At 29.1% G+C, this 16096-nt stretch overlaps 1 protein-coding gene across 4 annotated transcripts in view; it reads right to left on the minus strand.

Moving 5' to 3' along the window:
* The window catches only part of LOC142319117 (transcription factor IIIA-like), a 46468-nt gene that overhangs the window by 8481 nt on the left and 21891 nt on the right, over nucleotides 1–16096 (minus strand). For 2 of the 4 annotated variants that reach the window (XM_075356043.1, XM_075356040.1), the window contains 3 exons: nucleotides 13637–13764; nucleotides 11116–11289; nucleotides 8150–8316 (listed from right to left, as the gene is read on the minus strand). In XM_075356043.1, coding sequence (XP_075212158.1) covers nucleotides 8150–8316; nucleotides 11116–11289; nucleotides 13637–13764 — 469 coding nt within the window. The remainder of the gene's footprint in view (nucleotides 1–8149; nucleotides 8317–11115; nucleotides 11290–13636; nucleotides 13765–16096) is intronic. The other 2 variants (XM_075356041.1, XM_075356042.1) reach the window with 2 other exon arrangements.

Raw genomic sequence — 16096 nt, forward strand, 5'->3', positions numbered from 1 at the left:
ATCAGTTCCTGATACATAATGTCACTTAAATTTATCTTTTTTTTTTAATTCGATGTTTTTTTATTGTTTTTTTTTAATGCACATAGAAGCTGCACTTTAACTATTGCCTCAAACAGCCATTAACTCATTAGCATCTTTATCCCAGAAATGGTAGTAAATTTTTATTTATTTAATTTTACAGCAGTTCTTTTTTAATCATTACAGTTATTTTGAAAATTATTACAAAATAGTATTTTACATACCATTTAGAGACTAATTTCTTTAATCATTTTATAATAATAAATGTAGTAATAGCTATGTAAGCATATTCTGATTTCGGCCTTGACAGACCTTTACTTCAATTACACCATTGGATTTTTAAATACTATTGTTTTTACTTAAAATCAATTGAATAAAATAAGAAGTACAAGTAGGAAATGATTTTGTTAATCAACTTTAGATAATGTATTTAGTAAACAATTTTAGAAATAGGTTTCTACAGAGTGCTCATAGAGGTTCTGATTATCTTATGTAAAAATTAAAAACATAATGCATATTTCCCTTATAAGGAAATATTTTAATTAAATCTCACACGTTATTATAAAATCTGTTTAAAGAAAATAAGAAGACAAAACCATAAAAACACACCGAAATCAATAGAATTCAACAAAATACAGTCAAGAGACTACCACAAAACCTTCTAAAGAACAACTCCATAAATACAAACCCCCAACCCTACTAATGAAGGATAAAAACTAAAATCTGCAAACTACCTTTGCAAATTACGAAGTGGCGGCCATGTTTATTTTTCAATCCGTTATATCTCCATAAATATTAGTTTTATCAAAATGTTTGTTTTGCTAAAATATTAAGCCTTTTATTTTGAACCAAATTACATTTTATTTTTTAAAATCGGTTAACAAATAGCAAAGTTATGGCAGAAAATTGATGTAATTTTCTGTCTGTTTTCATGTCCTCCACTTTACGTTCAATTCGATTAAATATTAATTGTTTTCATTTACTGTTAATTCTAGTATTAAAAATTAGTATCAAATTAAGTAATAATTTTCTCACAATAATAGACCAAGTAATAAAAAAAATAAAACAACTACCTGTAATAATCTTATGTTGATTGTTACAGAATGCTAGGTGTATTTTAAAAAAAAAAATAAACAGTAAACAATCATTAAAAGTTATAAGAGGTGTTCAAAGTGCCCACCATTAGAAATCTCCACATCTCCAGTCTTTTTCAGAGAGACTGTCTTAACCGTTCAAAAATTCCAGTAGTATTCCTAACTTCTTGAAATCCATTTTGGATCCTTTGTTGAAGATCCTCAATGCTGAGTATTGGAATTGAATAAACAATATGTTTCAATCGGTCCCACGGGTAGAAGTCAAGAGGATTTAAGTCAGGTGATCGAGTAGGCTAGGGCACTGGCCCTTCGTGGCCTATCCATTTTTCATGGAAAGTTTCAAGCAGGAATCTTAATACCAACTGACTTAAATGTGCTGGAGCTCCATCATGGTGAAACCACATATTTCCTCTAAATTGTAGAGGTAGATCTTCCAACAAATGTGGAAGATTTTTGGTCAAACGGGCAAGATAATTTTCCCCATTTAAACAACTTGGTGGAATGACAGAACCCAAAAGATAGTCATTACAAATAACTGCCCATATGTTCAGGGAAAATCTTTGTTAATGGCTACTTAGGAAGGCACCATGAGGATTCTCGTCGCTCCAGATATGCTGGTTGTGATAGTTTTGAATACCATTCCTGTTGAAAGAAGCTTCATCTGTGAATAGGATCCTTGCTGAAAATAAAGTTTTCAATTAATGTTCTTCGAAACCAGTTACAAAAAGCCAATTTTTGTGGAAAATCATTGTCAGTCAGCCCCTGTACGCACTGCAAGTGATAAGGGTAAAGACAGTTACCATTAAAAATCTACCACACAGTCACATGGCTCACACCTTCTTGTATTGCCAGAGAATGTGTACTTTTATCAGGGGATTCTTCCCCTGAATAAAAGTATAAATCGTGAATCCACACGATTTAGAACACTTCCATCTAATTCCTTGGTCTACCAGTCATGATTCCCTGGTGTAAATGAAGCTGTTTCCCTTAGTCGTACATGAAGTTTTTCAAAAATCTTTTTCATTTGACACAAATCTATTAGGAAACCTGTTTTCATACAGTCATTTTGCTCCTGCCCTGTTGCAGTTTACTAAACCACATTTTAAATGCTTGTCACACATTTTCGCAAAAGAATATTCAAACTCCATGATGATAAAAAACAAACTTTAAAAAATAAATCAATGACACTGAATGTTAAACTTGCAAGTAAACAATGAGTTTAAATTACTTTAAAATCATATGGTTTTATTTTTTAAACAATGTGCATTGCTTTCTACACTGTTAACATATCAGCAGTAATAGTCACCGAGTAAAATTATCCAAATGTGAAAATTAATATCAATTGTTTTATTATTATTAAATATCACTGTTAGAAAATTATTCCTTAATTCGTTCCCGTTTGGATTATGGTTGTGTCACCTACTCTTCAATGCAAAATACCAAGCTTAAAATGCTGAATGCTGTACATCGTGCTTTCCTTCAACTTACTACAGGTGCCTTTAGATCAAGCCCTGTCGTAAGCATCCTTGTTGATTGCAGTGAGTCAGGTTTTAGCACCTTATTTTACCCGTCTTACGGGACAGCCAAATCTTGACGCAGATCTTTGTCTGGGCTTTTGACGCAGTCTTGGAAATCCTTATTTTCAAAGATATGAGGATTGTCCATGTTATACTGCATGTGGAGGTTTTCATACCCGACATTTACTGCACCTTATGGATATTGACGCACCTTCTATTGTTCCAACTTATCCGTGTTCATATCCTCCATGGAGAATCAGCCTTATAAATTTTATGTTAGACCTCACGATATACAATAAAGAATGAACACCACCTATTTTCTTCCGACAAATGTTTCACCATATTCTCTCAAAGACAAAGCTAGACACAGTAGTATACACAGATGGATCGAAACAGAATGATACCGTTCGATGAACACTAATGTTAATGACCAAACCTATATATGTTTGATCTACCTGGTATTACGAGTGCTGAACTATACACTATAAATATAAATAAGGCTTTGAATATTATTAACCCTAACTACTGTCATATCCTTATTTGTAGCGACTCGTATACTGTGTGCCACATCGTTGTGGATTGCATACATTATGCGGCCTTGCGTCATAAATTTAAATTTAAATTGCACAGGAACATTTGTCAAATCCTGGACAATAACAAAGAAGTTTTGTCACTGTCCTATTATTATCAGTCCTATTATTTCTTTGAAGTGTTGGTATTTATGACAATTTCTAGTAGTGTTGTTTTATTTTTTTTTTTTCTGTTATGAATTTCATTTAAAATTTTTATTTTTTCTGTTAACCAAAAAGGAGCCTTTTACACTCCTCTTGGAGTTCATTAAATTTATTTTAGTTTTATATATATATATATATATATAAACAGTTGTTATCTATGTCAGTAGATAAGTTTTTATTTGTGATAGTGGTTATAATTAAATTTATATTATGTTAGCTGTGATAGTAGTTCTATTAAAATGTTTTATATTTAATGTTTTAGTTTAAGTTTTTTAGTTCATGCAAGTTTTATTTTATTTTGTTTCAATTTATGATGTTTTATTAGTTTATAGTTTTTTTTTTTTTTATAACTTATATTTTTGTTTTCCAAATGATAATGTAAAGATATTTTTCGGCTCCTACAAAAGAAAAAAAATTATTACATAATTTGATACTAATTTACAATACTAGAATTAAAAATCTGTTTATAAAATGTAAATTTTTATTGAAGACACAAAATGGCAAGCATAGGAAAAAAATAAAGCGAGGTAGTGTATTTAACTATCATAAAGTTGTTTATTTAGATGCCCAGGATCAGCCTCTTTTGGCTGAAACATCCCAGGCTCCCATAAAGCTATTTTCAGAGGAAAAAAAATGACAGACGGAAAATGACAGACGGATTAGGGCATTTGGCTACAGAGACTTTTTTGCTTACTTTGATGTCCTGAATCAGTTCCTTAAAATTTGTCAAACAACTTCCATGATAGTCTTTAAGAGAAAAAAATGCAAAAATATCATTACCTGATGCCTATGTCTGAAATGGTATATATATAAATATGTATATAAAACCAAATATTTGTACCAAATTTCAACTTTTTTTAGTTAACAGTTTTTTTTGACATGTAAGGTGAAAACTGTTTAGAAATAATGTTCACTATCCTTCAACCCCTAATTCCGACTGAATTAAAATCTGTTATTTTAAATAACCTAATAAGTACTTCCATTTCATTAAACCTCAGTTTTCTATGACCACTGTACAAAAAACCAAAAATTCAAAATGAAAAACTGTTCCTTCCTCTTTTTTAATTTTTCACAAAATCTAATGCCACCAATTCAATTATTAAAAATTTTTAGAATTTGCTTTGAGCAAGTTCAGTGATATTAATCACAATACAGGCCATGTATTTACATGTTTTATATTTGCATACATTCTATATATTTTACATCTTCCATAAGTTTCTAGTTTTTTTTTAATACTTTTTGGACTCAGGGTCATGAAGTTTCAAATTTACAAAAAAAACCCTACATCAAAATTTTGGACCTTCTATATATACTTTTCCTTTACAGCTATAATCAGAAAAGTAAAAGTGAAATGAAAATTTGATGGGAAGATTTTGATATAACCATCAAAATCTTCCCATCAAATTTTTGTTTTTTACTTTTTGTACTTTTTTTTAAATTTTTGTACTTTTTTTTTTTTTGTTCAATATTTGAAGTAAAGAAAAGCTTTCAAGAATAGGAGGTGAGTTTTGTGTTAGGATGATAGTAATACCAACATCTTTACTCTAAAATGAAACTTTTTCTGATGGTATTACCTACCAGAAATATTTACACTGTAATGTTTATTCATTAATATCAGCACATAATTAACTCTTGTCTGCTAAATGATATGAAATACATTCATAAGTAATCTTTGCTGATATCCAGAAAGTGATCACTACTAATACCACCACTTAATTTTCCTAATATAAATACAATATTACTTTCTCTTAAAGATTTATCACATATTTTTATGATTAAATATTAAGAAAAAACTTTATTAAATGACACATAAAAGAATAACTTCATAACCAAAGTGGATATTACTTTCTACACCAACTGTTAGAGTAAAATTTTTACAGCATTAAATCCACGTTCAGACATATTTGACAATAAGAATGCTATCAAAAATCATTGAACAATTGACCACAACCCAGGGTATAGTTGCAAGATTGGCTTTTGTGACCAAAATTCTTGGTAGCCATTCTTGAATTTTATTTTTATTTCTTCATTGTTGTCAGTTCTATAAGTTGTTCTTCTAATGGAATGATCCTGCTATGTTGACATTTGAAAAAGGATCCGACACCCAGTCTGGCATGTCCATATTTAAAATGTCCTAGAATCATTCTTTGAAATCATCGTGGAGGTTCTCCAAGTGTTGATTTTACTGCCAACATGATCTTGGGTTAAGCTGAGTCTCAATCTTTAAAGATTTCAATACCTCAGTACAAAACAAACAAAATCCAAAAACTGCAACACTACATTAAAGACCTCACAATTTGCCATTAAAGCTAGAGCAGCTAGATCATAACCCTTGAATTTCCATATTTATTTGTATCAATACGTTGCTTAAATTGGGAGATATGCGCTCGATCAACACAAAGAAAAACTTACAATTTTAAAACTTTTCTCCTCACGACTTTTATTTTAATTTGATAATTTTTTAAATCTGAAGTATACTGTCAAAAAGTACAATATTCAAGCTTTAATTTTTTTTTATTCATCTCTCTTAAGCCTCTTGATTGCAAAGTTAAAGTAGTTTAAATACAATCATTTTTTATCATAAAATATAGATGTCCATTTAATTTTTTGTACTAGTGTAGTAGGTATTTAATTTTAATTTCAAATATCAGGAAAACAATTTTTATCTTTTTTTTAATCAGCCATCGCTTTCCTAGACTGCCTGAACGCCCCCAATTTTCTGTGGGCCTTCTACCGCCCACCTGAAGGCCTCCAGCACCCACAAGGAGGCGTTATCGCCCACTTTGAGAATGAATGCTCTAGAATAACATTAATCATTATTCCCTCAAGTCATATTGCATTATTTTTACTCTGTTGCTAATAATTTTTAATCAACTTCCACATACTGTAAACAATTGAAAACATTTAATATGTTAAATCTAAGTACAAACAAAATATTCTGGCAAATAACAAATACTATTTAATTTTTATGAAAAATCTTTTTTATAAAGGAAGGATTAAAAATAAAATAAAATCCAATAAAATTGCCTGATAAGGAAGTTTAAGATTCTGTATTAGAACAATAAATTAATAGTTAATACAGGTGTGAAAAATAAGGTAGAATTAACTTCAGTCCATCAGTACAAGTTTCATTTATGAATGACAAAACAATACAATCAGCATACAAAAATTTTAAACTTTCAATGAAGGCAAACAAACAATTCATATAACTTAAAATGCAATCACTTAGCATTAGATTAAAATATTATTATCTTAGATAAAGAAATTAGCCAGTTAAATTAGTTAAGCTTTAAAAAAAAAATAAGTACTATAGATCTCAGCTTTTTAAAGCACCTGTTTTAATGACAGATTTTCCATGTGACTAGGCAGTCACATGGAAAATCTGAAAAATTTCAATCAATCACAGATTTTTAAATCATTCTGTGAAGTAATAAAAACCTATCCCAATAAAAGCTATAACATTCAACTAATCAGTAGAAATGAAAGCATGACTACAATGTGTAAATCACTTACTAAATAGTTTATTATTGCAGAACAACTTGCTGAAACTTTTCCGAATACAGATTTTAGTTTAAAGGACATTCGCTTTTTTGCTAAGCCGGCTGAGAATATAATAAATAATCAAGCATTGATCAGGACCGGGTTTTGATGTACTTGATGCAAATATCCTAAGTAATAAACCAATGTACAACTAACTTGTACCTTCAATTAATCTTGCTTAAAACACAAGAAAGTACACAAGCTAAAAAAAAAATTATTACTTAACTTTTTGAATCGAGAAATTATGAATAACCCAGTAAAAACAGGCAATTTCCATTAAGAGGAATAAAACCAAAAAAAAAGAGAAAATGATAAAAATTTGTCGCAAATTTTCTAGAATCTACTAAACCTGAATTCATTATCCTTCCTTTCTTCATCTTACAATTATTAACCTACAGTTATCATATACAACTCAATCCATGAAGAGAGAGCATTGCACCTTCCAAAAACTAGGGCCCCATCAGACACATTCCTACTAGACTGAAAGGCCTTCAGTGGATGGACTGAAGGAGATTTGTACTGGGAAAACGAAAAATATCTTGCTAATCTCCCAAGGAATAACCCAAGTAAAATGTATTTAAAAACGCAATCCACAAAGGACTGCACAATCCCCAACTCTGTCCATTTTAAAATAAAAACTAATATATAACTGCCAATAAAAAAATTAAATATCTGGCGAATAATTAGAAAACTCAGCAGCAAGGGACTTGCTTATTACATGGAACGCTTAAACATTGTTTACTATTTATTATTGTATTTTACTGTCTATTACATATACTTAACATGTATTTTTTTTTTAAACAAAATTCTAAATTAATAAGATTTTGATAATATAAATGCAGAATACCTTTTTTGATATCAGTATCATTTTATTAAATACAGTTTTATTTATATTACAGAAATCTTTGTTTTTTCAGCAGAAGAAATGATATCTGCGAGACTCTTACAGAACAGTTTACAATTTCATTGTAATTTTTTTGGATTATACTATATATTTAATAATTATACATTATTAATCATATTAATTATATTATTATAATAATCTAGTTTATAATAAATTTTGTTGTAAATAAAAAAAAAAAAATTAAAATCAAAAAGAAAATTATCACAAGCAACTATACAAAAACATAATTATATAAGCAATTAGAAAATAGTATCTCTTGGTACTCTGAATGTTAATCAACGCAAAAAAAAACACATGAATAAAAACAAAATGCTCATACACAGATTACAAATAGCCACTTACTAGATGGATGTATCTGAGCTAAATGAGTTCTAAGTTCATTATGGCTGCTGAATATTTTAGTTTCACCTTCAGGACAATCCTGGTAGTCACACTTATAGGTTTTATGTTTTCTAATATGTTTGGTTATATCACCATGACGAAGAAAGGTGTTATTACAAAATGCACACCTAAAACAACAAATGTTCTGTTTTTTTTTAATTAATCTTAGAGAAAATCATCATTAACATCAACAGTAATGAAATACAGAAAAAGTGATTCAAATACCACATAACAATCAAACAAGCACAGTGATAAATACCAATTATGATTATTCTATAAATACAGCAGAGATTAGCAATATTAGGTACACTGACACACCTGTTCTTAAACAAAAAAGAAAACAAAAGGCAATTTGTAAATTTATAAGCAGTCAGTCATTCACAAAACCTGCTACAAGATCCTGTACTATAATATAAAAACAGTATCTATTGCAAAAATAATTTTAAATCCCCCACACCTAATCCCACAAAAATTATAAAAATTTGATTTAACAAAAAGAAAGGAAATAATAAAAAATATAGTGCAACAAGTACCTTAATTAAGTTCTTTGAAGCATTATCCATATTGGCTTTAGTATATCTATAACAGCTTAAAGAATAATGTACAGTGTTCAAAAAGTAATTATGCACCTATATAAAAAACACAATTATATGTTGAGGGAATTTAATCCATGCATTGCAAGTAACGTTTTCTGCAACAGATGGAAATCCTGCATCAGATGCAGTTTGCTTCTATGAGCCAGTCAGGATGGTGACCTAGAGACGAGAAGATGTGTCTGGTTTTTGTGTTCATTGTGTATTCATGACCTCTCAATGACTGAGATCATGTCCTTTCATACATGTTTCAATATAACTTCCATGAGCATGGTGAGCACACACAGATAGTGAAAGATTAGCTTTCTGTTAGATTTCCAGGTATACCACCAGTTCCTATTCGACTTAGTGTAAAACTGCCAATCAAGAAATTTAGGGAAATGGGGTCAATAAAGGACTGCGAATGGTAGACAATCATTACTAGAAGAAAAACTGTAAGACATAGCAGCTGCTGTGCAACATAGTCCCACCAAGTCCATGTGAAAGTTGGCTAACAGAAAAATACTGGTATTGCAATTGCAATTCTGATGATAATTTGGACTATGTTTTCTACATTAATAGTTTCATTAATGTTTCAGGATTGGAAAAAGCACTGAAAGTGTATAATATCTAATGGCGACTATTCTAAAGGGGATAACATTAATGAAGACGAATAAATAAAATTCTTTCCAAAAAAAAAAATATTCTCATTACTTTTTGAACACAGCTCGTATGTTTTATGAAAACCTTTAACAAATTAAAAATTTCATATAATTAAAAACCTCAAAAATAAAAATACAACTTTGAAAATACGAGAGGTTATCTCTAAAATAAAGACCATTTCATTGTAAAAAAATTTATTCTGAAAAGTTTATAAATATTTTTTTTATTTCTCTTAAACTACATACCTTATACTACTTCTATATATAATTGTCACAGAATTAAGAGATTTATCGTAGCAATACACCAGCTTCAATATACCCTCATCGTATTCATCTGCCACCAGTTGATTTACCCACTGATTAACAGCATTTTGAAGTTCATAGTCACCTGCAAATTGCTTACCACTCAAAAATTCTTTCAATTTCCCAAACAAATGGTTATGTTATAAGTTGAGTGATTGTAAATTTCCCATCTAAATGTTCTCAATAAATCACGTCGGACCTGCAACATGTGGATGTGCATTATCATGCAGCAGGACAACGCAGTTGGTCAGCTGCCCACATCACCAATTTGAATGGCACGCTGTAACTTTTATAGAGTTTTGCAATTATAGTCGTTTCATGTGCTATAAAATCAATCAGCAATATGCCAAACCAATCCCAAAAAACTATGGCCATCAGTATGCATCCAAATGCTACTTGATCTGTGTTGGTCTGGTTGGTGATTGAGAATGACAGCATTCACTTGGCTGCTGTTTTCTCTCTGGCATGTAATATGAAATCCATGTTTCATTGCCGGTAACAACTGAATTAAGGAAATCAACTTTTTCTGTGTAGCCCATGAAAAATTCTAAAGCAGATCCCATTTGGATTTTTTTGTGACATTCCGTTAAGACGTGCACAAACCTTTCTGAAGCCTAAATGGTCACGAAAAATGAAATTGATAAGAGGTCTTGAAACATCAGGAAAAAGAAGGGCCAGGTCGGAAATCACTGAACGACAATCTTCTCTGATTTCATCATCGACGCGTTTCAACAAGTCGTCCACGATTATCAAGGGTCTCCCTAAACGTTCTTCATCATTCACATTAATATTGTTATTTTTAAACCTTTCACACCATTTTCAGACGTTTCTTTCATTCATTACATTATCACCTTACACACCAAACAACTACCTATGGGTTTCAGCTGACTTAACGTTTTGATGGTTTAAAAAATGTATGACCATGTATTTCACAACCAGCAGCAACAATGATTTTCCTATTCACTTTATAACAAAATAACTCACACATAATCAAAGACACTACAACATGACAACTTATAGACAACAATGCAGTGTGTATATTACCAGCCTGGCCATGAACGACACAGGTTCGCCAACCTTAAGGAGAGAAATTTCCCAGCAGTTTTTACTTTAAAGATATCCCTCGTATGTCGATACCTTTCAAAAAGATTCACACAAATGTGTAATTTTTTTACAATTAGGATTATTATGAATACAGACCTATGAAAAAAGTAATGCTGAAACACAAACTGGGTTTGAAATGGTTTGGTCTGAACAAACTACCTACATTAAAAGGAATAAATTAATTCAACTAAGTTTAACTATTTATCAACATATAAAATAAACAAATAAAAATTTTAAAATTGGCAGCAAGCAAAGCATAATAATTAAGCATCACATATGACATTACTTGAATGGAAATACGCCATCATGAGTAAACATGTGTGATTTTAAAAGGTTGCGGCTAGTAAACACCATATCACAATCAGGACACTTAATTCCTTCTCCACCATGCTTTAGCAGATGATGTCTTTTTAAGCTGCACTTGCTTTGGAACTTACGATTACAACCGGGTGAACTGCAACTTTTAAACAATAAATAAAATAATAATGAGATATAATAACTACCATAAATAAAATATTTTTAATAATTAAATAAGAAAAACAAAGTATATATATCATTTCTTTAAATAGAAATCACAGAGGCATTACCAAAAAGTATAATTTAAAAACTTAAATCTGAAATAACAGAACTTTATTCAAACTTTTTATAAAGAAAATTATTCATCGACCATATAGAGCTGGATGTTAACTTTGCCAATGTTCTCAACATTAAAATATAGTCAAACTTTGGTAATTTAAACTCATAAAAATTTGAACACAATTCAAAAATTTAATTAATTTACAAAAGATTATTTATTCAATAATTTGCTATAGCAATAATGTTAAATCAAACTTTCTAATAACAATCTTTCTAATCCAAAATGTGTGAATAAAAATACTTAATATTTTGTAACTATAATAATTAATGATTTATAATGATTTCCAATTTCCAGATTTGATGATTTCCAGCTTCCAATTTATAATGACTGAACAATGTTATGTTTAAATTTTTCTGTTTTATGTAAAAAAATATTTTTTTATAATATGCATATTTCATTGTTAGTATATATTTCTTATTAATAATAAATTATATCATTTGTGTATACATTATTTTACAACATTAATAATTCATATAATATTGTGTAAAAGCTTTACTTTCGTCATGTGTCCTTGCATTGATTTACTTGTTTAATTTTTTAACTGTTGAAATATGCCATTTTTCTTTTGTAAATATTAAAAATGTTAAATATATTGTATTAATTAAAAATTATTAATAATTATTATTTAATAATGAAGGATGATTCATACGAAAGAAATTATATTAAAAATGAAAGATGATTATACGATGAATCACAACACATGAGTTTTAGAAATGGTTACTACTGTTTACAAAACAAAATAATTAAGACACCATATCCCGGGTTAAGCAGCTAAGCTGTAAGCTAATGTTGAATGCTTGTGATGTTGTGGTAATGGTGCTGATTCCTAGTAACCGTAAAACCAACCCAATACGTGCACGCATTGCAAGACAGTTGATAAAGTTTCAAACATAGTGCGAAATTGTATCAACTGCAGCCCATATTTTTTTATTCTAATAAAACATACTTAGTGTCAGTTATGAAAAGTACCAGGTACTTTTCAGTATATTACCAATCTGTATCAGATACAGAAAAATCCTGTAACTATCCATCTCTAGTTTGATCACCATATAAAATTCCCTTTCATCCATTTTTCACAAATTACAATACTTGACCAAATCAAATGACTGCCAACAACAGAATTATGAATGAATTTAACTGAAACTTGACGGATACTTCTAGCAGAGATGTGAGAAACTAAGAATGAGTTCTCAACATACTATGAGCACAATCTTTTGACTTTGCCCAAATTTATGAAACACCACCACTCATTCAGAGTTTGAAGAATTTAATACAAATTAATAAACTTGAAGATGTATGAGACAACTTCTAACTGGTAACAGAAAAAAACAGAATTGTAACAAGACACAAATAATGCTGATTTAAATTTTGTATCACAATGTCACCATAATACACACACTCAGACGGAATGTGATGAATTCTTAAAAACCAGTTATGTTGCGGGCGTAGTGAAGTATCACCTGGTTCCTGTGAAATGAGCAAGTTGCTTGTACATTCTAATTTTTTGGTTGTGAAATAAATTAGTCATCTAATATTTGAAGTGCATGAACTTAATCTCAGCAAAAAAGAATATTGTAGATTCTGTCTGTGATGTGATGACAACATGCAAAAACAATTTTCAACAAACATATACCCTCATCACCACTGTTTGTTTTCTGCAACATGTAAAATTTTATCAACATGTTGCTTATATGAATAACTTCCAATAATAATGGCAAAATAAAATATTAAATTAATCTTTGATAACATAATATAGTTTACAAAAATGAAGGAAATGATTTTGAGAAAGATGCAATATGGGTGTTAAAAGTGCATGATAAGCGGTGGGTTGAAGTTAAGAGTTAGATATAATGATCAGTTTAATCTGTCAACTCATTAAATAACAATGGATAACAGAGATTAATATAAAACTTAGAATAATGGGTTTAAATTGCAAAATTATTATAATTTTTGTCTACTGGTTCAGAAGTACACTAACTTCTAAATGGATATTTCTATACAGGTTCTATATGGACAGAAGGGTAAATGTGCAATCTCATGACATAAACCATAAAGAAAATTTGAATTTTTTGCTTTACAGTAACAATTTTTAAAAATGATCCATGTGCTACATCCATTTCAAAATTATTTGTGTTACAAAAATAATTGATTATAAATCAAAAATACATACAAGAAGGCAGAAGGTGTACGGCCAGAATCACCATGCTTATCAATATGACTGGTGTGCTCATGTCGTTTTAAATGAGTTAGATTTGTGTATGATTTATTACAGCCATTTTTATTACACTTATATGGTCTCTGAAACAAATAAATAAAATAAAAGGTTAAAAAGATAATTTACTAGAAATTTATATACTGTTAACTTTATTCATTAAATGAATATATGAATACACATTTTTATCAAATCCAGAAACTTATTATTCAAAATATATTCCAACAAGTATATGTCTATTGAAGAGAAAAGCAGGAGGTAAAACAATGTTGAAAGCAACATACACAAGGCACAATCAAAAAGTAATTCTTTACGAAATTGAAAAATAATAATTTACTTTAAAAAAAAAAATTATTATTACAAGAAAAATTATATTTTAAACTACTTTTCAACATAGCTTCTACCAAAATAATATGGCATTTGTTGCAGTATGGAATCAATTACCATCTTTACAAAATGATGACACCTGTGAAGATGGCCAGTGTTCATCACAATTTCATACAGAACAGTTCTTGAAATTTGTAAAATTAAAACAGAAAAGTAATGATCATAGATCATCTGCTGAATTCATTCATCTATGATCTTCACCAAATCATCATTAACTTTAACAATTTGGTTGCTATGCTGTGTCTCATCAAGCATGTTTTCTCATCTTTTGTTAAACTTTCAAACCTACTCCTCATAATTCCACCATGGTCTATATTTTTAACATAAATACAAATCTGCTAATTTCTCAGCTGGTTTCACAAACTTGGCATTCAAAAAAATGGCTAACCATTAGAACATAACCAATATTTCAGTCAGAAACTCCGTCAATTGTTTAAAAAAATTTAAACTCTACAAAGCAAATGAATGACAAGTAGTGCATTGGTAATATATTTGTGAAAGCTAGAAAGATCTCACTACATATTTACATGCACAGAGATGATTCAAAATGCTCTCTAACAGCATATTTGTGGTTTTATAGTGCTCACACAAAAATAAAATTAAAGAAAATGTTATAAGCTTAAAAAAATTATCTTAACATTTAATCTTATAATAAAATCAATTCTTCCTCTTTCCTACAACTATTTATGTCAGCGATTGTGCAGTTGAAACTTGATTACTGAAAGATAAATGAAAATGAACATGTATGATAATTTTTAAAGCACCATTAAATTTCTCCTTTTTATTATAAAATTGAGTCTACTTTTACCAAAGCATATATATATATATATATATATATATACATATTTTTAGAATCTTATTAGTATCAAGAAATATAATTAATAATGGCAGATATTAACTACCTATAATCTCAGCCATTAATTTCCTGTAATGATATTTTATTTTAACATCACAATTTTAAGATACTTCATTATGCATATAATGAAACTTTTTAACATTTCAAGTTCTTCTGTCACAGAGGTTAATATAAATTTGTTTCCAATAATTCCATTATAAAGAAAAGACATAAAAATCCATCTTCTAAATCAAGCATCTACCTAACAAGAAAGAATAACACTACATTACTTAATGAATTCCAAAGAAAGAAGAAAACTAGACAGAGAATAAAAATTGATTAAGTATAATCTTGTTAATCTGAATGTTGTAATCCAGGCCAATCATAAATTTCTCTACAATTTTTAAGAAATTATAACTAACAGATACATTAAAGAACTTTCATATGAACACTACATACAAAATGCAATTATTGTATGTGTGGTATATCATAACCAAACCAGATAAAGATGGTCTGACATGTGATATTGGTCACCTCTGAAAATGCCACATTTATTTTTACAAACAACAAGCATCACATGCCAAACTTACAAGGTAAAATAAGGAATAAACTGATTTCCTGGAACTTTATTTAAAAACCAAGTGTAATATTGAAAATCATCATGCCAAGCCTACTAAAATGCAGGTGAACAATACACAATCTTATAAGCAACTCCTTCACTACATACAACAGGGATTGATTGTAAAATGAACATCATTAGCTTTAGCGAAAGCAGCCCCAACTAGCACATAAAATTACTTTACTGTATCTCAGGAATAAAAAAAGAGCAGAACAGATAATGTAAACAAACAAATTAATATAACACTTTGGAAATTTAATTAATAAATTCAGTTACATTCCATAAAATATTAATTTTAATACACCATACTACATTGTTAGAGTGAGTGGGTAATTCATTTTCTGAAAATTATTAATTTACTTTTTCCCAAACATTTTGTTTCAATGTTGCAAAATTACATTAATCTAAAATAATAATAAACAAATTGTAAATTTTACTTTAAATTCTATTTAAATTTCACAGTAAAACGCCAATGTGGTTAAAAGTTAGTGTACGATTAAAATACTTCAAAAAGACATAGATAATAAAGAAAACTTCTGATTAATCTGAAGTAATTTTGTCAAATCCAGATTTTTAA

Source organism: Lycorma delicatula, chromosome 2, assembly GCF_047948215.1.
Source record: "Lycorma delicatula isolate Av1 chromosome 2, ASM4794821v1, whole genome shotgun sequence".
Taxonomy (NCBI): Eukaryota; Metazoa; Arthropoda; class Insecta; order Hemiptera; family Fulgoridae; genus Lycorma; species Lycorma delicatula.